The following is a 23,135-nucleotide window of genomic DNA, read 5'->3' on the forward strand; positions in this document are numbered from 1 at the left end:
TTTTAGAAAGAGACAGAGTGCAGAGTGCATGTGGGGGCGGGGAGAGAGAGAGATTGAGAGAGAGAGAGAGAGAGAGAGAGAGAGAGAGAGAGAGAGAATCTGAAACAGGATCCAGGCTCTCAGCTGTCAGCACAGAGCCCAATGCAGGCCTCAAACTCATGAACTGGGAGATCATGACCTGAGCTGAAGTCAGATGCTTATTAACCCACTAAGCCACCCAGGTGCCCCTTAAGATTTTATTTTTAAGTAATCTCCACACCCAACATAGGGGTCAGGCTCACAACCCTGAAATCAAGAGTCATATGCTCTACTGAGGGAGCCAACCAGGTGCCCCAATAGTTATTTTTAGTAAAATATGTTATTTCGTTAACAGGAAAAAAAATTCCTCTAAATCACTCAGAGGTAAAAGGAGAATCTATGAAGAAATTAAAAATACTCAGAAATGAAATAATGTAAGTATTACCTATCAAAACCCGTGAAATGAAGCTAATGCAGTATTTACAAGGGAAATTTATAGAATCCTTAAATATTTATGTTAGGAAAAAAGGAAGGCTGAAAATAATTGATGTACCCAAGCTAAGGGGAGTGGCGGGGGGGGGGGGGGAGCTCAAGAAAATACACCAAAAGAAAGTAGAAGTAAAAAGATAAAGGTAAGGGCAGAAATCTATGAATGAGACACGATTTATGAAGCCTCTAGGACAACTATTATGAGAGGATAGAAGGTGCAAATAAACATTACAAATTACAAGGAGGATCATAAATCTAGGGCCAATGGAAGTGAGAAAGATAACCCCACAAAGAACTTTATACTGATTACTCTTAAAATGTATACAAAATGGACAAAGTCGAGAAAATGTAACCTACAAATTGACTCAAGATGAATTAGGAAATCTTAACAAACCAATAAGTGCTAAATAAATTGAAACGATATTTAAAAATCTCCCTACTAAGAAAACACCAAACCCCAAATGACCACAGATGCAAGTTCTCCACAAATTTTCAATGAACAGGTTATTCAATCTTATTCAAACATTTGCAGAGAACAGAAAAAGAGGGAATGCTCCCAATAAGTTCTGAAAGGACAGTATAATCTTGGTAGCAAAAACAAAGTATGGGAAAGAAAAAAATTTCAGGCCAACCTCACTCACGAGTACAGATGCGAATATATTAAACAAAATACTATTAAGCTAAATCCATTAACAGGAATGCCAGGATGGCTTCACATGAGAAAACCTACATAAGTCCCTCAGCATATTAACATATGAAAAATGAAAGATGATATAATTATCTCGACAGAGGCTAAAAAAGCAGTTAATAAAATTTAATACCCATTCATGATAAAATCTTTCAGCAAGTTAGACTAGAAAATTACCCTCTTAACCGGATAATGGGTATATATCAAAAACTAAGAAGTAACATTGGAAGGATTCCCTTTAAAATTGGGAATAATGCAGTGATATCCACCATTACCACTTCTAAAATCAACATTGCACTGTAAGTCTGGTGCTATAAAACAGTAATTAAAGGGATATGAATTGGAGAGGCAGGAACAAAATTATTGTTATTTGCAAATGATGTAATTATTTACATAAAAAACACAAAGTATTTACAGACAAATTATTAGCAATAGTAAGGGAGATTAGTAAGATAGATGTTTGGCTAACTGAACAATATGAAAAAGTCAGCTGTATTTTTATATACCAGCAAAAGAAAAAAAAGGGTAGGAAATAAAATTTTTCAAAGGCAGCATTTCTACAGTAATAAAAAAAAAACAACTATAAGGTACCTAAGAATATATACACTAAAGGATGTAGAAGATATTTATACAGAAAATCTTGAAACTTTATCTTAAATGACATTAGTAACTCTCAAATAAATTAAGAAGTCATGTTTATAGATAAGAGGACTCTATATAGTAAAGACATCAATTCTCTCCATTCTTATCTATAAATCCAGGGAATCTGGCTTAAGACATGACATCCAGATTTATTTTATTATTTTTTTAAGTTTATTTATTTATTTTGAGAGAGAGAGAGAGAGAGAGAGAGAGCAGTGGGTAGGACAGAGAAAGAGGGAGGGAGACAGAATCCCAAGCAGGCCTCGTAGGGCTCCAACCCATGAACCGTGAGATCAAACCAAACCGTAAGACCTGAGCCAAAATTAAGAGTAGGACACTTAACCAACTGAGCCACGCAGGGGCTCCCAAGATTTATTTTAAAGCCATAGTAAAGACAGTATGATACTGGTACAGAGATAGACGAAACTGATCAATGTGATAGAATGGAGAACCCAGGCGGAACCATGATGCTGTGAGAAGAACAACTTCAGAATCAGTGGAGAAAAAAGGAACTAGTCAATAAATCGTGCTGGCACAACAGGTATCCCAGTGGGAAAAAAATAAATAAAATGAATCTTTGTCTCATATCAGACATACAACAGTTTCGAGCAGATTAAGGAATTAAACATGAAAAGCAAAACTTTAAAACTGTGTGTGTGGGGGGGGATGCAGAATATAGCTAATATCTTTCTGACCCTCAGGTAGGAAAGAATTTCTAAAACGAGATATAAAAAATCATCACAAAAGAGAAGACTGACAAATCTGGCTATTAAAATAACTTTCAACCACCAACAATAAAGAAAAGAAAAAGACAAAGCACAAATGGAAGAAGTCTGCAACAGATAAGTAACAAAGATTCTGTATCCAGAATAAAGAACTCCCACAAATCAATATAAAAACAACCTAATAGAAAATGGGCAAAATGTCCAAACGGGCATTTAACAAAATAAGAAACATTTAACCATTAAGCATATGAAGATGTTCAATCTCATTAATAAAGAGGGAAATGTAATTAAAATCAAAATGAGATACCATTTTATACCTAGTATATTGGTTAAAAATTAAGAACTGCTGAGTAGGAAGTCAGGGGGAACTCCAAAACTTTGTTGTTAAGAGAATAACTTGGTACAACTTCTTTGGAAAACAATGTGACATCATCTTGCAAACCTGAACAATTGCATACCCTTCGACTCAGTTATTCCATTTTTAGACACACCAGAGAATGTTCCTAGCAGCATAGGTTGTCAAAAAAAAAAAAAAAAAAAAAAAAAAATCTGAACACAACCCAAATTTCTAGCTAACAGGAAAATGGAGAAATTAATTGTGGTAGAAGCACACAATGAATTTTAAAACAGCAATGAAAATTTGGAGGTTACTAATAAAGGTAAAAAAAATGTTTGCATCTTAGCAGCATTATGCCGAGTGAAAAAAGCAAGTTTAGAAGACTATATACAGCAGAATGCCATTTTCTTAAAACTTAAAACCAAGCAAAGCTAAGAATATACTATTTAGGCACACATACAAATGTGATAAACCTATTTTTAAAAAGGAGTGCATAATGTAGGGATGCTTGGGTGGCTCAGTCAGTTAAGCATCTGCCTCTTGATTTCGGCTCAAGTCACGATCTCATGGTTTGTGAGATCGAGTTCCTCCTTGGGCTCTGTGCGGACAGTAGAAATTGGGATATTCTCTCTCTCTCTCTCTCTCTCTCTCTCTCTCTCTCTCTCTCTCTTCCTCTCTGCCACTCGTGCTCTCTCTCAAAATAAACAAACAAACAAAAAGGAGTAAATAATGGATTCAAAACTTAGGATATTTGTTATTCTTGACAAGGCAGGCAGATGGGATGGGGGGAAAGGCATAAATAGAAGCAAGCTATGGGTGATGTTCCAGTTACTGGGGTAAGTGACAGGCTCTCCACTGTTACACCTTGTAAGGTATGTAAATGTTCCACATAGTCTTTGTAAAGACAAAAAATAAAGCAAAGAATGAGGATATGCACTGCTGGGAGGATGTCATTTTCAACAGTAATAAGTGCTATTTAAATTGCTCAGAGAATGTCTCCTTGAGAAGGTAACACTTGGGATAAGACCTGAAGAAAGTAGCGTAATAAGCTGCTGGAATATAAGGGAAGGGCAGTGTAGGCAAAGAGAAAGAGAAGCTGGAAAGGCCGGAGACAGGCGCTTGCCTGGAGAACTGGAGACTTGTGAGGGAGAACGATGGGCATCAGGAAGGACAGAATGATAAGGCACTGATGATTCTAGAGACAAGGAAACCAAACAGAAGTCCAGCCTGCTGTTCCTAATGCTTCTGCTTTGGGCACAAGTCACTTGTGTACCAGACTTGGAGAAGTTCTTGAGCACTGTCTGGCCTGCACTCTGAGAGTAGGCGAGGGCCCCCAGAAGATCTGCACAAGGGCAAGGCCATGGCATATAGCAGTGAGAAGAAACCTTGGTGAGCTAGCAGGCTGGCTAACTGGAGAAAGAGCAAAGAGGTCAATGCAGCTGGGGTCAACATGACAGGAGAGTTAGTGTAGGAGAAGCAGTGGAGAGGTAAGGTGAAGATGGGCGGCGCTGTCAATCATACAGAATGATGGTTTTACATGACTAGAATTGGCATCATTTTATATTACTTTATCTTACCCATAATTTTTACAGGTTGTACAATGTGGATTTTGGCATTTTGCTAAATCTCTGAGAACAGAATATGGAGAGATTATCATTTTCTACATTATATATTTTTATAATGTTAGATTTTATATTTTTTGGTATTGTTTCTAATTAAAGAAATGGCATTTTTTAATAAAAATCAATAATGCTGAGAGGAATAAAGGGTGTTTAGAGGAAAAAGAGCCCAGAGAAAAACCTATGAAGGAGGAACCAAGGTGAGAAAACAGCATAGGGTTCTAGAAGCTAAGAGAGCTTAAAAAGGAAGAGGTGGTCTTCAGGTGCAATAGAATGAAAGATAAAAAAAAGGCAACTTCCTGGCATTTACAGAAGACAGACACAGGGAAAGACACCCAAATAAGTGGGAAGAAGGTAAAGGCAGAATTAGAGTATACTCTGGAAGGCCTTAGGGAGAACAGACTCTCTGGGATATAACAATTCTTTGGGCACCTGGCTGGCTCAATCAGAAGGGCATGCGACTCTTGATCTTGGGGTCATGAGTTTGAACCCCACATTGGATATAGGGATCACTTAAATTAATAAAACGTTTAAAAAAATCTTAGAATTATCAAATCAACCATCTTATATATCTTCTGCTACATTATTTGTAATCTCACATTTTGAGCTTAAATCCTTCCAAAATAAAGCTGTAAGATAAAAACACACAGTATGTGATACGGGAGCAAAGTTGATTCACGTAAGAAATGAAAATAGATGAGCACTTGAATGGCAGAAGAGCAGGAAGCTGGTCTTAGATCACTGTTAGCTAACTCTCATTAGAAGTTCCTGCAGTCATGCTGTGTAGAAACAGAGAATAGCTTTCAACGACCCCTTCCACAGTGGAATGAGGATACAGAGAGAGAAACAGGGATTCTAACTGGTACTGAAGTTTGTAGAAATATCTTTTTTTTTAAGTTTATTTATTTATTTTGAGAGAGAAAGAGAGAAAGCACGCACAGGAGGGGCGGAGACAGAGAGAGAGAGAGAGAGAGAGAGAGAATCTCAAGCAGACTCCACCCTCAGCCACACTTGGAGCTTGAGCCCACGACCCTGAGATCATGACCTGAGCCGAAACCAAGAGTAAGGGCACTTAACCGACTTAGCCGCCTAGGTGCCCAAAAATACCTTTTATAGAGGATACTTGAAGCCTATGGAATCTCTAACTGTGGGGTCCCCATGTACAGTGGGGAGCAGTGGCTATAAGCTCTTTCATACAGTCTGAGAAAGGAATGCAGAGTTTGGGCAGTATCCACAGAGAAGGGCTCCTGTAGTCAGGTGACGATCTAGAATTGCACAGGATGTTATTTTTAAATGCACACCTTGGGGCACCTGGGTGGCTCAGTCAGTGAAGCATCCGACTCTTGATTTGGGTTCCGGTCACAATCTCAGGGTCGTGGGACTGAGCCCCACGTCAGGCTCCGGGCTGAGTGTGGAGCCTGCTTGAGATTCTGTCTCTTTCTCTCTCTGCCCTTCCCCCACTCTCAAAATAAATAAACATTTAAAAAATATACACACCCCTTAACTGGGATTACACGTAACAAGTAAATAAATGTTAAGAATAAGTAAATACACGTTCAGGTCATAAGATATTTGATGGTTCAAAAGAACAATGATAACAACAAAATAAATGTCATGACCACGAATAAAAAGGATTTAAATATTCAAAGCATTTTCATATCAATCATTTCCTTTTTCATAACAGGAATTCTCCAGGGCCCACAGGGCTGGGGCAAGTCTCAGAACTCCACCTAATCTTCAAGATTCCAAATCAAGTCATTTTTCCAAATATTATGCTTAATGTTCAAAAGATTAACTTTAATAGTGATTGATCTAAGTGAGTGTATACCCTTTAAAAAAATATAAAGGGAACTGCAGCTCACGCACATGCACCTACACCCACACACACCAAAAAGAACGGGGAGAGGATACCAAAGTCGTTCTGACCTACTTACATCCCAATTAACACAGACTATGCTTTACTAAAACTCCTCTTACTGCGAACACAAAACGCCAGCTGTGAAAGAAAGTGATACTGCTGGGTTTGCACATTTTAGTTACCATAGAAACCGCAGAAATGGCAGGAGTTGGATGCTTCGCATTTAAGTTATCAGCAATAAAATCAGATAGACACATCAAGGCCGAAGGGTTCATTTTAGTTAAATTGCATTTTAAAGGCCAAAGTCAGGGAAATCATGTGATAAGCAATATGATTACTTAAAAACTATTCTTGAAATACCTGCATTTTAGCAGGATTTAGTTATTAATTCTTGAATTTACATTCATGAGGCTTTACATGTACTTCAGATTTGCTTTTTCCTCCTATAGAATCACTTTTTTCCACAGGGTTAAATTTAATTTTAGTTAATTGGCACCTCATAAATAGAATGGCCTAAAGATACACAAGTACCCTACTACATTTGCTTTGTGCTCCCCACCCCAGGACATTTGGGACAAAAATATGAAGCCACAAGATGACTCTTATCAGCACCAATAAAGAGAGGAAAAGACAAACACAACTGTCTACAACCCTGAATAATAGGGACAAAACCAATCAGAACATCAATCAGACTAGTTTTTAAACAATGAATAGTGCTAACCTAGTATTGATGGCTACAACTATTCTTTTATTTAAATGTAGTAGCACACAACTCTCCTCACATCTGATACAAAAGTACATTCCAGGAGAAAACCATCAGTGTTTGTGCCTTTCTTTATTCTGTTCTCCATTGTTCACCTTGAACAAAAAAGATTCTGTGTCGTAACAAATCGAGCAGCGAACTAAGGGGGAGATAAATATGTTGTGTTTTTTTTATCATTTAGCAAACACAACAGTCATTTGCTAATAGAATCAGTTTATCATCACTGTTTACCCCTTAAAATAACCTCATTGATAGCAGAGGGTTTACAAATATGAAGAATCTGATCATTATGACTGGAACCTCCCAAAGGGCAGGGAGGATATTTCTGTCACCGCTTTTTGTATCTGCTGAAATCCAGGGACTTAACATTTAATAAACATTTATTGGATGAGTGAATAAATATTGTCAGTGGTTAGTACTCATGGTCTTTTGGTAGGCAAGTTTTCAATTTAAAAAAAAATTTTTTTTAACATTTATTTAGTTTTGAGAGACAGAGACAGAGCGTGAGCAGGGGAGGGGCAGAGAGAGAGGGAGACACAGAATCCAAATCAGGCTTCAGGCTCTGAGCTGTCAGCACAGAGCCCAACACGGGGCTCAAACCCATGAACTGCGAGATGGTGACCTGAGCCGAAGTCAGCGCTTAACCAACTGAGACACCCAGGTGCCCTGAAAGTTTTCAATTTTTTTTTGGAAAGTTTTCAATTTTAAAAGAAACTGTGGGGCGCATGGCTGGCTCAGTGGGTGGAGCATGTGACTCTTGACCGTGGGGCTGCGAGTTTGAGCTCCACATTGGGTGTGGAGATTACTTAAAAATAAAATCTTAAGGAAAAAATAAAAATACAAATGAATGCATGAATGAAGTTGCAAGAAACTAGAGTCAGTACCTTCCCCAAAATATGCCAAGCTCACTTCTGAATACGGGCATCCCCTGCTTTTCAAAAGTTCAGTTATACCACTTTACTTTTACAAAAAATCTGCATTAATACCTATTTCTTTCTAACTGAAAGATACATGAAGAGGATTTTTGCTTTTAGGAAAAAAGGTGAAAAGTGAAAACAGCATTTAGCATTTGCTTTGCAGCAGCCCTCACAGAGCCAGCACGCCCCGAGCGGGGAGACGGCCCCCACCGGGCTCCTTCCCCAAGACCACACTCAGCATCAGCCTGCCATAGCTTTCAACTAGGAACATCTGTTCTTTCTCTGGATTTATTTTGTGCATCTGTTAGCGAGATGTGTCCTAAGGCATCAGAAAAGCCTAAGAGAGGTTATTTTGGGGGTCTGGGAATGCTCAAAAAATTTTCCATGTAAATCAGTGGTTAGTACTTCACTTTCCTCCATTTCAGCTTCCAAAAGATTTCATAGGAACACTCTGCTTGTGGATAGAACAGGTTTTTAAAAAATCTGATTTTGGTTTATTCTGGAGTTTCAGCAACCACCCATATGCTAATGACTCTCGAATCCATAACCATACATCTCCAAACTTCTATATGGCTTAGGGTTACGTCAAGGTACGCTGGCCTTCTCCACAATCCTCTCAAACTTCACGTGTTCAAGCTGAATTTTTCCTGTTTTTCTGGTATTCCCTTCTCAATCAACAAAAGCAGAAGTCGGAACACCCTGTCCTTTATCCCTCAAATCTATCTAATCCTCAGATCTGATTATCTTACTTCCTAAATATTTGTCGACTATTTCCCCTCCTAACTTGATTACCTCAGCCAGGCCTTCATCATTTCTCAACCCGCTGATTACAATAGCCTGATAAAGCTGCCATCCCTGCACCCTCCGACCCACTCTCCGTACCCCGGTGTGAGTGGTCTATCCTAAGCGGAAACCTGACTGGCTCAGCTCCAACTGACCACAAGAAAAGTCCATGCTTCAAAACATGCCGGTGAAGATTAACCGTGATTGGGTCCCTACTTTTCTCTACTGCTTCTTTCACCATTTCTTGCTTTGCTTCAGTGATACCAACGTGCTTGCAGTTTCTTATCCCATGCCCTTATTTAAGCTGTCTCCTCTGCCTGGAATGCCCCCTTCATCTTCTAAATATCTACTCATCCTTTAGATTCAGCTCAGCGTGAGTCCTCAAAGACGGCCCCCATCCCAACTGGTCAGGTGCTCTCCTCCTGTGCTCTCAGTACTTTATGCACAGCCAATCCCTGACTGCACCTCATAATGTCTTTTCAAAACCTTTCTGTTTTATGCTGATCCGTTTGTGTATCTTCTCCACCATGCATTCACTGAGCGAAGGGATTGTATTTTATTTATCCGTGTATACCCAGTGCCCAACATGGCGCCCGGTACATATTAGGAGGTCAAAGTGTTTGTACAGCAAATATTCTTAACTCTGTAAACCAGCACTTCCTTCACAGAAATCCTGTTATAAATAATAATGTAGTTAAAATGACAACTAGGTTTCAGAGTTCTATAAGTGTCACACTTTATAGCTATATTGTGGGTTGAACAGGCCTTTGTATTCAGAGAACGTAACTGTTTCTAAGCAAAAATGCCTTTCTCAGTTCAAAATTACGTATCTACAACTAGGTGCAAGCTATCTGTAACTCAGGAGTAGACTATAATATTAAATGCTGTGATTCATTTCATGTTACCTTAAAATGGTCTAGGAGGTTCTGTAGTAGGTCAATCTGAATAATCTATGTTAATCAAACCTGGGTGTTCATAATAAACAATGCCTGCCACCCCAGCACCAAACAACAGTTAACAATACACTTCTTTGTTCCAGCCTTTTAGGAGTGGTTATAGGCCTGAACAGCAGAGATAAGGTTTTCTTTTCTCGAACAAGAACCAATAAAAAGCAGCCATTATAAAAAGCTTAATGCAAGACAAACACAGGTATCTAGAAGGCTATTTACCTAACTAACTGCAAGGTCACTAAGAGTATAATCAAGATAAATCCCACACTGATGGCAATGCCAGCACGAGTGCTGCACAGACATTCAGATTCTATCTTACTCATTAATGAGTACAATCCGTCCTCAGAGAAGCAATGCTAATAGAAAGTAGTTTTCGATTTACATTTGTGACATTCATATTCAAATCAAATAATTCAGTCTTATTATCATGACAAATTAAGAATGTCAGAGGTAGAGCTCCTTTCTCCTTTTCTCCACCACGGTTATGGGTGCAGATGACTTTTCCTGGCCAAGTCTTCTCACAAGACTTTCAGAATCAAAAGCAGAATTGTCCCATTCCCCAGTGCCTGCAGGTGAAAACTGATAAGAAAATCAGGTGCAGCTCCAAAAGGAGACATGAGAGAAGAACCAACCTGGGTCTATATGGGATTGCACCTGTGTTTCTGCTGCATGAAGGTCACGTGCTCACATCCTCTCACTCTGTAAACATCACGCCTATCTGAACAACAGACATGTTTCTTCCAGGAAAATGATCGTTCTCTGTTACTATGCTTTTGCACCAGTAGGTTGGTTCAGTAATAAATATGTGAGAACTTTTGTCCAAAAAAAAAGGATGTCAGAGGTAGAAATTATGAAACTGAGCCCTCTTGCATCACTCATGAAGACACCAAGGGGAAAGACCTACAACCTTAACCAAGCTCACTGTCCCTGGACAGTGGCAGACCCAGGATTAGAACTCAAGTCTCTAAGAAATGCACTGCAGGCCAGGGTTATGAGAACAAAAGTGGACCTGGAAAATGCACAACATTTAATTGATTTATGGCCCTCACCTCCAGAAGGCTTCTACTTAGATGAATGCTTAGTCGAGAATCTTACCACTCAAAATAATCACCATATGCAATCTCCCAAAGAAATAATCAGTTCATGCATATAAGATCCCTTCTTGATGAAGACACCATCACTTTCAATAAGAGATCCTGAATCATCCTACGGTGCCAGTCACACAGGATGCCTGTGGTAGTGATCACCCTGGTATATACATTTGTCCAAATTGATCAATTTGTAACTAAAATGGGTACATCTTGTTATATGCAAATTCTACCTCAATAATAGTAATTTAATAAAATAGTATGCCTGAAATGGTTCTTCAGTTTTAAACACAGGCCTCAAAGTGCTGGGGGTCCTGTCTGTAGCCCTTGATTCTTAACCAGCTCCTGCTATTCCTGCCACTGTGGAATGTATCTGGACTATCACCTCTTAGCGACTTTGAAGTTAGTTTGGCAAACCACCTTCTAGATATGTGGGTTTGTCAGTACAGGCTACGGTACTGTGTTTGTCTGACAGGGATCATCAAAAGAGCCCTGTCCCTGAGCTGAACCTTAAGAGGCCTCATCCCCTTTGAAGCTGGCCCTCTTAGAAGTGTAATTCTTAGTGTGTATCACCTGTCTATGGAACAGATGGGACATTACACTTCAACTCAAATGGACAGATGTGTATTCTGCAGAACACTCCCATGACTGGGCTATGGGTGTGGATGGCGGAAAACCTGTCATGCCAAAAAAATCACAGCCCACCTGTGACACAGGTATATGTCACAGTATCTAGAGCACCTTGAGAAACACTATCTCACCTGATTGTCACAAGGCCCTGTGTACTGGCAGAACAGGAGTCCCTGCACAGAGATGACATCACTACCATCAAAGGCCTTCAGGCTGGAGACATGAACTGCTGGGCCAGAGACTCTCAAGGGCCCAGCTCTAAGGAACTAGTAAGGAACCAAAGGTCACCAGCAGCAACCCCAGTGTAATTCTTCAGCATGACAAGATCTGTAATTGTCCAAAGTCACCTGAAATTGCAAGTTAGAAAATAACCAAGCCATATTTTCCTTTTTCGTTGTTAGCTCTGAATTCTAAAAGAAATTATAATGATTAAGTCATATTAAAATAAATGCCACTTTCTGCCATAATTCTTTAATTAGAATGTTAATTTAATAAATCAAATAAAAAATAATAAACAGGGCTCTACTTTGTAAAGTAGAAAGGGCTAGAGTTGTAGGCTAAAGGAACTGTGGTGGCAGGGCGGGGGGCGGGGGAGGAGAGCGGGACACCTGGGTGGCTCAGTCAGTTGAGCATCCGACCTCGGCTCAGGTCATGATCTCACAGTTCGTGAGTCTGAGCCCGGCATCAGGCTCTGTGCTAACAGCATGGAGCCTGCTTCAGCTTCTGTGTCTCCTTCTCTCTCTCTGCCCCTCCCCGACTCTGTTTCTCTCTCTCTCTCAAAAATAAACATTTGAAAATGTTTTCAAAATAAAATTAAAAAAATAAAGGAATCCTGGGAAAGGCAGTTGAAAGAATGGGCATCTCTGGATTGCTGGTGGGATCCAGAATAACGTACAGAAGCTTCTACAGAATGGAAATTAGGAGGAATTCAGGAACTCTGGAGCTAAGACTAGGAGATGAACAACTGTACAAAGTCCCTATCATTATTTCAATTTTATAAATGAGTAAACTGAGGCTTACGGATCAAGATTAGCTTTCCTAGAAGTGTATGTTTTTTAAGTTTAAGATCTCCAAGCTCCCATTTCGTAAGAACTAAGCGAGGCTAAACTCTAAAACAGTACTAAAATTCTTCAAAATGCCAGCATGATGGCTCCAGTCAGATTTTAAGGGTGTCTTTGCAGTGTGGCACATTCACCTTGTCAGGCCCTCTTTAGTATACACAAAATTAAAGACTTAATGTATCTCCCTGTCAGACAAGGTATGAAGAGCTGCACAGATATTTCTAGACCATTCTCCAACCGCCAAGCACTTAATTTCATCAAACTTTCACAAAGATTAACAGTACAGTACTTCTTCCCCAGCTGAGTAGAAAAGAGGCCATCTGTGAGTTTTGTACATTGGACTTTCATACATGACATTCCTAAAGAGTCTTCAAATGCTCTCTCTTAGCTGATGAACTATAACATTTCTCGTCAGCTACCTGTTACAACTCGGCAGCACTAGTGACCGTGGGAAACTTAAATTTTTCTTTGCATTTTTCCCTGTTTGACACAAATGCGAGAAAAAGAGAATAGAAAGTAGCAGTGATAAGCGTAGGCCTCAGACAGTTTAACAAAGATGGATCTCTAGATAGGTTCAAAGTGAAAAATCCTGGATCTCAGTTGAACACACCCTCTAGATTTAAGAAGATTAAACGTGTAGTTCAATAGTGGGTGCAGAAGGAATGGAGGGCACAGGAGAGGAGAGGAAATGCAAGGAACATATGCCAAATTCTGGAAATAAATCACTAAAGAATGTTTGTAAAAGGGAAGGGATAATTGGTACATTATAATATTTTTTTTAGCTCTTTAGAACCAGAACTATCCTCTTGCCACTCAAGCAACTTTTTAATATGGAAGGGAGGGACTTGTATTTTTCGTTTATATATCTACTAAATAGGACAATAATAGGATACATTTTAAAGTCTCTTAAAGTTGGTGGTAGGCAGCTACGGACATGGTTTCCAATATCTCCGCCCCCAGTAAACACACCCTTGTGTAATTACTTCCTGTGAGTGTGGGCAGGAAAAGTGACCTCTGGTGATGGGATGTCACTTCCATGATTCACTAACAGAAGACTGCGACTTCCATCTTGCTAACACACACTCTCCACCTTCTTGTTTGCTCACTCTGGTGAAGAAAACTGCCATGTTGTAAGATGGTCTGTGGAGAAGCTGAGGTGGCAAAGAACCAAGGAAAGCTTTCACCTTTCACCGATCAGCTCAGGAGGAAATGAAGCCTGCTAACAACCGCGTGACTGAATAAGGAAGCAGATGCTTCACAGTCAAGACTCCAGGTGACTGCAGTCTTTTAAGGAGACTGTAAAACAGGATCCAGATAAGCCACGCCTAGATTCCTGACCCATAGAACCTGTGAGATAAATATTTAAACATCTTGAAAGCCACTGAGTTTTGGGGCAAATTGTCAAACGACAATAGGTAACTAATACAGACTTACAACATACATAGCCAACATGTCATAGACAACCCAGAATGCTGTTAAAAATCAAGTATTCTGGGGGTGTCTGAGTGCCTCAGTCGGTTAAGTGTCCGACTTCAGCTCAGATCATGATCTTGTGGTCACGAGTTCGAGCTCCCCGCCCCGTAGGGCTCTGTGCTGACAGCTCAGAGCCTGGAGCCTGCTTCGGATCCTGTGTCTCCCTCTCTCTCTCTCTCTGCCCCTCCCCCACACGTGCTCACTTGCGCGCGCGCTCGCTCTCTCTGAAAAATAAGCATTAAAATAATTTAAAAAAAAATCAACTATTCTGCCTGAACGAGCAGGTATCATGAGGAAAAAAATAAAACAAAACTAAAATAGCTCTTCATTAGTTAGTATGACAAAGTATCCAGGGTCATATATTACACATTTCTCTATAGCTAGAATATCTATTACATCATTTCCTTTAACCAGCTGAATTACATTTGACTCTAAGAATTGGCAAGTTTATTATTATTACTACTACTACTACTACTACTGACCTCTAATAGAATAAATAAGTCTTTAGGTCTGTGTCAGAAGTGATTTTTTGACAATCCAAAAGTGCAGTAGATGGTAACTAATAACAAAACCCAAAAGATTACTGGCTACAAAATTATTTTCTCCCTCAACTAAATTTCCATGTACCATGTTTGCAAAAGATATAGTTATCTGTGCTCATAGACTTCAAAAGAGTACAAATTCACCCACTATTATGAACAATAATTACCATTCAAAACTAAAGTTAGAGTTTTGGTTTGGAACCACCACAAATATTTTTTAAAAGTCAGAGCAGGTCAGGGCCCTAGAGCATTTACTCAGATCTTTCATTTGATAAAGACCTAGCATTTATCATGTTTTAGGTACTGAGATATGATAAAGTGATGAAGAGATGGTTTAACGCACAGTTCAGTTTATGCCACTGATCCAGTAGCAAAACTCGTAACCAAGAGGCTGTAAATCTACTTAACAATACTACCATTTAGCCACTATTTCTCTTTGCTAAAGAATAACGTGCAATTGCCAGATGCTTTGCTGAAATTCAAGTAACTTATGAGCACAAACAATATGCCAACATTAGGAATACAAAAATTAGTAAGATATGATCCTTACTCCCCAGGAGCTCATAATTTTGAAAACAGGATCAACTATTTATCTTGGCATCCTTCCAACCTACCCGAACAGTAATCTCATAAAAGTGAGTCATCCTATATTTCATCTTCTTACTCTTAGCTATATCCTGCTATAAAATTAAAATACATCTTTTTTCCCTTGGTGTTTACAAGTTCCAAATATTTATAGACTTATGTCTCTACTTCATTGTCTCAGCCAAGATAAATACATTTAGCTCCTCTTCTTTCTTTTTAAAGCAATTCCTCAATGTAAGTAATATTTTTAGTGACTTTGTTTAAATTCTCTACTTCTGGTAAATTTTAGGATCTATATGATATAGCTAACTACTATTACAGATATATAATCAATCACAATGAAAAACCCCAATCTTCTTTGATGATATAATGCTTCTTTTGTAAAGTCCAAAACACTGATTTTTTATCTAGTTTTTAAAGTTGGGGGGTTATATTATTACATTGCAAATTTACATTTACTCTAACACCTTTAACTCTGGATCTTGCAGAGACGGTATATACTCTGAAATAATTGTGACTAACAAATAGTGTAAAGCCCAATTTCTTATATCAATGGGAAACGAAGCATTAAGAAAAACCACTCACCGACTGAAACTGCAACTCTATTGCACAAAAAATAATTTTTTGCATGTCCCCATCATGCTTTCAATACCACATTCATATGTGATACGCTTTGTATTTCTATACTTACTATAGAATCTATCTCAAGTAAACATACAGTTTAAATCTTCTACTCCTGAAAATACTTTGGCAAAACCATGACAATGTGGTCCAGCTATCAGTACTCATGATCAGCGAAAAGAACTGAGTAGGCTCTCACAGGGTAGATTCCTACTTCAACGTCTAGCTCAAGTGGCAGCTCTCTTGAAACTTTCCCTCATCCCCTCCTCATAACCTCTTCTAAGCTTGAGTAGCATTTAATCTGTGCCTATCACGTAGCCATGATCACCATCTTTCTCATCTATCTTACAGCATAACTGTTTATGCGTATGTCGCGTTTCTTCTCTGAGAGTAAACTCCGGAGAAGGTCTTTAATGCAATCGTATGTGTACTGTCCCCATATATCCTTGCTTTAAACACACAAGGTAATAATAAATGTTTATTGAGGACAGTGTGTTGAAATATAAATATGTTACTTGATCCAGAAGCATACCATAAGAATCTATTCTTACTCATATTAATTCACTGAGGAAATATTTACTCGTACCTGTTGTGTACTTGAGTACTGCTAGTGTGCCAAAAGGATTCGTAGACCCTGCTCTCTCAAGAAGTGTACGGTCTAGAAGATGATCTAAGACAGCCACTATAATACTAACAGATAAGTGCCGTAAGAGAAGTAAAGAAGTACAATGGCAACCAACAAGAAGGAGAGATTATTGGGGCACCTGGGTGGCTCAGTCGGTTAAGCGTCCGACTTCGCCTCAGGTCATGATCTCACAGTTTGTGAGTTCAAGCCCCACGTCGGGTTCTGTGTCCAGAGCTTGGAGGCTGCTTTGGATTCTGTGCCTCCCTCTCTCTCTCTGCCCTTACCCAATTCACACTCTGTCTCTCTCGCTCTCAAAAATAAATGAACATTAAAAAAAAAAAAAAAAAAAAAAAGGAGATCTTATTTCCAAGTAGGAATGGATACGAGGATAAGTTTTAACATTTGTGCAAGTCCTCACAGACAGGTAGTATTTGAATATGTACAGATGGGGTAATAAATAAAGGTCATTGAGGCAGGAAATCTCAGGATGACACAGGGGACAATCAATAGTTTAATGGTATAGTGTAAGTGAAAGATTACAGGATTGGGATAAAGAAAAATTCTAAACACAGTTGGAGCTATATCTGTTATGACCTTGAAAGCCCAATAAGGAACTAGAGCTTTAGTCTGTAAGCAATGAGGAACTATTTCAAAGTTCTTGATCAGGAGCTGTGTAATTATCCAGAAGGTCTACAGTGGATGGAAGGGAAAGAGATTGTTTGCAAGGAGACAAGTTAAGAGGCTAGTACCATACTGCAAGAAAGAGATAATAAAGGCCTGAACTAGGAATGAGGCACTAGAGATGGAAATAGACAGATGGAAGAGAGAGTTTAGAGATGAAACTGACAAGACCAGGCAAGGCCTAGATGTACAGTGCAAGGATTTGCAAGGGGTAAAAGAACTCTCTAGGCTGAGAAAAGGGTGATGCCATAACTAATATAGACATTAAAGCAGCAGCAAGCCAACAAAGAGAAAACCAGGTCCTAGTCATCCTGAGTTTTAGTCCCAGTGGACACTCAGGCGACAACATCAGAAATAAAATGTGTGAATCTATGCTATTGAGAATAAAATACACAGTGTTGTGAAAAAAAAGAGAAGAGTTGAAATTAGTCAGTCTTCAATAAAAGATTTTGATCGATGATTCAAACGTGATCATGACCTCAAAAATAACTCACATAGCTTATGTTAATTACATAAAAAATTAATGAAGGAGAGGGTTTGATCTAGAACAACCTCATGTAACCACAGAAAAATGTGCTGATTCATGGTTAATAGTAAAGTGGATAGGTGGAAGTCTTTGAGAACTTTACAGTTCAAAATTATGAGGTGAAATGCATCTGTTGAAATGGTAAACCCATTTTTGTGGTCACTGGCATTTGGCTCCAATTTATCTTCAATGCCACAGCAAGAGACGGTCAAGTCAGATGACAAGGCCTGACAATGTAGCCACAGGTACTAACTAGATCTTCTTGTGTATTCATTCCTTTCTATAATAAATACTTTTCCTCAATTAGTAAAACTGAGTTGACCTAGATTCATCCCTACCATATCCCTAGAATCTCCAAAAGCCTAAGAAACAATGATCTTGAAACCATTTTTTCAAGGAGAGTTAGGAACAAAACTTCCAATTTTAAACTCATGGTTATTACAACTATTCAGTACCCATATTTTCTTACAAATAAACAAAAAAAAAATCTCATCAACATAAACTAAAATAACAACAATGCAAAGATAACTGGCATAGAATCTGACATTAACAAATGTTTGTTACATGTGTACTGAAAAAAAGGTAAAACCAAACATTTGATTTGTTCATAATACTGATAACAACCTTTATTGATAATACTGACAACATTCTATTTACTGGATGCAGGGTCATTATTTCCGTTTAGCTCTTAAGGGAAAAAAACAGTAAGAACTCAATCTTTAATTATTAATATTTTTACTGAAAATGAGCAATAATGTGAAGCACAAAATGGACTGAAAGGTACTTATTTTACATGTGACTATTCCATTAAGATTATACCAATTATGCATTGAAAACCACACAGACATTTTATAGCTATGCATAAATATAATGAAAGAACATACACCAAATGTTAATAATGGTACTCTTTTAAGCGTAGGCTTATGGGTGATTTTTATTTCCTTCTTTTTTGGTTTTATGTATTTTCAAAATTTTCTATAATCAATGTTCATAATAATTGTACCAAGAAGAAAAGGTATTTTTAAAAAGAGGTCAAAAAAACCATATTGATCAATTTAAAAGAAACATACTTACCAGATCTCTGTGAAGCACCCAATTTGCATGGAGGTAATGGATACCATCAAGAATCTGGTAAAGTAATGATTTGACCATAGATCTTGGCAACTGCATGGGCTTTTTATTTGCTTTTGATGCACGGTGAAACTTAATAATGTGCTAAAAATTAAAAAAAATAAAACATACTATTATAACATATAGCCTCTGCTAATATTTGTATCAATAAAACACAATCGAGTCTACAATAAATTCTCTACATTTAAAAATTACTTATTAAAGGCCAATAATGACACAAAGAAAAATAATTTGAATGATAAGGGACCTATACTGGGGGTGAGTGTGACAATGTTATTGTGGGTATAATAACTAGATTTACTGAAACCAATAAGATTTTCATTAAATAGAACCAAAAGGTAAAAAGCACTGATACTTAAAAGACTGCATAAAAACAGTACTAGTATTTTTTTTGAAAAAAAATAGTATTAGTTGTATTCTCTACTGACAGAATGAAAGATTAAAAGAGAAGAAAAAAATACTCTATAATTCTTTACTATATTTTTTAAAATATTTTATTTTAAGTAAACTCCATGCCACACATGGGGCTCAAACTCATGACCCTGAGATCAAGAGTTACATGCTCTACCAACCGAGCCAGCTACATGCCCTTAAATCTTTACTACTGTATAAAAAGTTAGCACTTAGTAAATCTGTATAATGTCACTGACTATGTGTACATTTGAATTATTGCAAAAGTCCACCGTCTTTTGGCATAGGATGAAATTAGGATATATTCCTAGTAGTTAATATTAAATAGGAAATCACTAGAAAGGAGGAAGGAGAGAAAAAGGCGGAATTCAACCTCATTGAAATAAATACAACTGGATCACTATATTAAAATTTTTATGACCACATGTTATTTTGTAGGTTATAATAACATCATTTTGATAGGGAAGATATGCTACCTGTCCCCCAAACCTCCACCTCCATCTTTGCCTCACCCCTGTGCAAAACACAACATGATGGGTATTAAAGGTCATGTAGGGGCGCCTGGGTGGCTCAGTCCGTTGAGCGACCAACTTTGGCTCAGGTCATGATCTCACAGTCCGTGAGTTCGAGCCCCACATCAGGCTCTGTGCTGACAGCTCAGAGCCTGGAGCCTGCTTCAGATTCTGTGTCTTCCTCTCTCTCTGCCCCTCCCCTGCTTATGCTCTGTCTCTCTGTGTCTCAAAAATAAATAAAAACATTTAAAAAAATTAAAAAAATAAAATAAAGGTCATGTAAACCCCTATTGAACAACACTGGTAAAGATGTCAACAATGCTCCACTAACTTAAAAATGGCCAAATGGCATAGAAAAATTTTAACCTATTAACAGAGCTTTCTTGCTTTTTCATAAGCTGTTTAACAACATGTACTTTATTTAAGGAAATAATAGAAAATTAGGGTTTATATGGAGGGGCAGTATCCAGAAAATATATAATAGGAGCTACACATATATAACTTTCAACATTTTATAGCCACAGCAAAAGAAAAAAAAAAAGAAACAGGTAAAATTAATGTAGTATATTTTAATTAACCCAGTTTATTCAAAATATTATCATTTCAACATAGAATCAAAATAAAAAATATTAATGAGATTTTTTTTTCATACTAAGTCTTCAAAAGTCCGTGTGTATTTTATATTTACAGTACATCTCAATTTAGACCAGCTACACTTCAGGTGCTCACTAGGCACACATGGCTAAGGGCCATCATGTTACAAACGACATGGTTCTACAGGACCCGATCAGTCCAATGCACTGCATGTCCTTTAATCATACCACTGATGTTCAAGGTGAAGTACATACATTATCAAGTAACTCTTGGATCCAAACCCATAAAGGACCCGAAGAAATGGGGAAAACATCATTTTTATGAATATCCATGAAAAGAATGGAGAAAAATCCACTGGACACTGTTACCAATATGCTGTAATAGCATAAACTCTGAAAGCTCCTTAAAGACCGAGAAGTCTGTCAAAGTTATTCCTAAACAGATGTGTGACTTTATGCAGATGTCAAACTGCACTATGTTAAGTCAGAATTTAATTACCCAAAATTTGAACTTCCGGCCAAGTTTGATTTTTTTTTTTTTACTTTTAGCAACTCCTTGGATAAAATGTTTAAGCATCTTGATTCCCAACTTAAAAACTTTAGAATTGGAATTTGGGGCTAATATTTGTAAAACCATGTATGTACCTCTATTTTGTGGAGTTGGTTTTAAATGCCAAAATGTTGCAAGAGATTGACCTTAACTTAGGGAAATTATTCACAAGTATATAACTGGTGAAACTTGAACTACAGTGTGTACCACAAAAGAAAACCATTTTCACTACACATATCAGTAAACTGCCATTAATTACTTGCATAAAATTACAGTTTCATACACATTAACACTTTCTGAAGTAAAATTTCTGAATATTACAAATACTATCTTCTCAGTATAATAACATGATAATGTTCATTACTCAAATTCTTTTACATCTGCATTTGCATTTATTTATTTTTTATTTTTTTTATATTGCATTTGCATTTATTATATTTATTTTGAACTCTGGTCAGCAGAGCAAGTTTTGTTCTATGTGCATTAGTAATATGCAGTGCATACATTTGTTTCTCCATACCTAGATGAAAAGAGTCCTAAAAATAAAGTGAATTTAAACTTACCCACAAATCATGTTCTGCATAATCAAAGAGCAGCCACACCTTCCTGTCACTGTGAGAAAGGAACACCTTCTGCAATGCGATCACATTAGGGTGCTTCAATTCTCGCAAAAGCTGAATGCAAGAGAAAGAAGAGGGGTCACTCTCCTGCTAGCAAGGAGGGGGGAATGATGAACTTTCTATAAGTTGAAAGTGAAATCTTTGAAAATTTAAGCAAAATAAAAGGAAAAAAAAAAAACCCTACTGGGGCGCCTGGGAAGCTCAGCTGGTTGTCCGACTCTTGATTTTGGCTCAGGTCATGATCTCATGGTTCCTGGGTTCAAGCCCCACATCGGGCTTTGTGCTTACAGTGTAGAGCCTGCTTGAGATTCTCTCTCCTCTCTCTGCCCCTTCCTACTTGTGTGTGCTCTCTCTCTCAAAACAAATAGATAAACATTAAAAAAAAAAAATACCCCTACTCAGAGATAAGTTCTGTCAACACCTTGGTGCATATCCTTCGATTCTTTTTCTATGTGTATGTGTATGTTTCTAAGTGGGATCACTTTGGGTCGCCTGGGTGGTTCAGTTTGAGCACCTGACTCTTGATTTCAGCTCAAGTCATGATCTCAAGGTTGTGAGATCAAGCCCCGCAGCATGGAACCTACTTGGGATTCTCTCTCTCCCTTTCTCTCTGCCCCTCCCCTGCTCATGTTCATGATCTGTCAAAATAAGTAAATAAACATTTTAAAATAAATAAAATAAAATGGGATCATTTTAAGTAGTAATATGTAAAATGGTAAACAAAAGTAATATCTTATCACTAAATGATTAAATATATTTTGGAATGTGCCTATCTTTTTTACTATTGGGGGACAGGAACCACATATTTTTTTTTAAATTTTTTTTTTAACGTTTATTTATTTTTGAGACAGAGAGAGACAGAGCATGAACGGGGGAGGAGCAGAGAGAGAGGGAGATACAGAATCGGAAGCAGGCTCCAGGCTCTGGGCCATCAGCCCAGACCCCGACGCGGGGCTCGAACTCACGGACCGTGAGATCGTGACCTGAGCTGAAGTCGGACACTCAACCGACTGAGCCACCCAGGCGCCCCAGGAACCACATATTAATACTGTCTATATCTACTCTAACACAGTATGTGCTCAATAAATATTTGACAAAAGAAGGAAAGATATTTGACAATCCCTACACTAGAGCATGTGGTTGAGGTTTTTTTAACGAAAGCAGTGAGTGTAAGATAATCTCTCATACCCACTGATTAAAAAAAAAACAATTGGTGTGGAGAAGAGGTCCTATAAATAGAGAAAGGATAAACCCGCACAGAGTAGAAGCTGCACCATGATAAACAAGGAAATCATAAAAAGATAGACCGGATCAGCAAGTGAAAACTTAGCACCTGGCACTTAACAGGCAGTTGTCTGATAAAATATTTAGCAACAATAACTTTATCTGTCCAAGATGAAAGCCTATAAACATGCCTGCCACAGGCTGTCCTTAACCAGGGTTCAGATTTAACACAAACATATTCAATTTGATATTTTGAATGTCTTTTGTTTATTTTTTAAAATTTTTTTTTAACTTTTATTCAGTTTTGAGAGACAGACAGACAGAGCACGAATGGGGGAGGGGCAGAAAGGGAGACACATAATCCAAAGTGGGCTCCAGGCTCTGAGCTGTCAGCTCAGAACCCGACACGGGGCTCGAACTCACAAACAGTGAGATCATGACCTGAACCAAAGTCAAACACTTAACCGACTGAG

The 23,135-nt window shown here is 38.1% G+C and overlaps 1 protein-coding gene across 8 annotated transcripts in view; it reads right to left on the reverse strand.

Annotated features, from left to right (window-relative positions):
- CDK19 (cyclin dependent kinase 19) overlaps nt 1-23,135 on the reverse strand; it is a 195,454-nt gene that overhangs the window by 40,469 nt on the left and 131,850 nt on the right. For all 8 annotated transcript variants that reach the window (XM_058734974.1, XM_058734968.1, XM_058734971.1 and 5 more), the window contains 2 exons: nt 21,382-21,492; nt 18,696-18,836 (listed from right to left, as the gene is read on the reverse strand). In XM_058734974.1, the coding sequence (XP_058590957.1) occupies nt 18,696-18,836; nt 21,382-21,492 (252 nt within the window). The remainder of the gene's footprint in view (nt 1-18,695; nt 18,837-21,381; nt 21,493-23,135) is intronic.

Source organism: Neofelis nebulosa, chromosome 6, assembly GCF_028018385.1.
Source record: "Neofelis nebulosa isolate mNeoNeb1 chromosome 6, mNeoNeb1.pri, whole genome shotgun sequence".
NCBI lineage: Eukaryota > Metazoa > Chordata > Mammalia > Carnivora > Felidae > Neofelis > Neofelis nebulosa.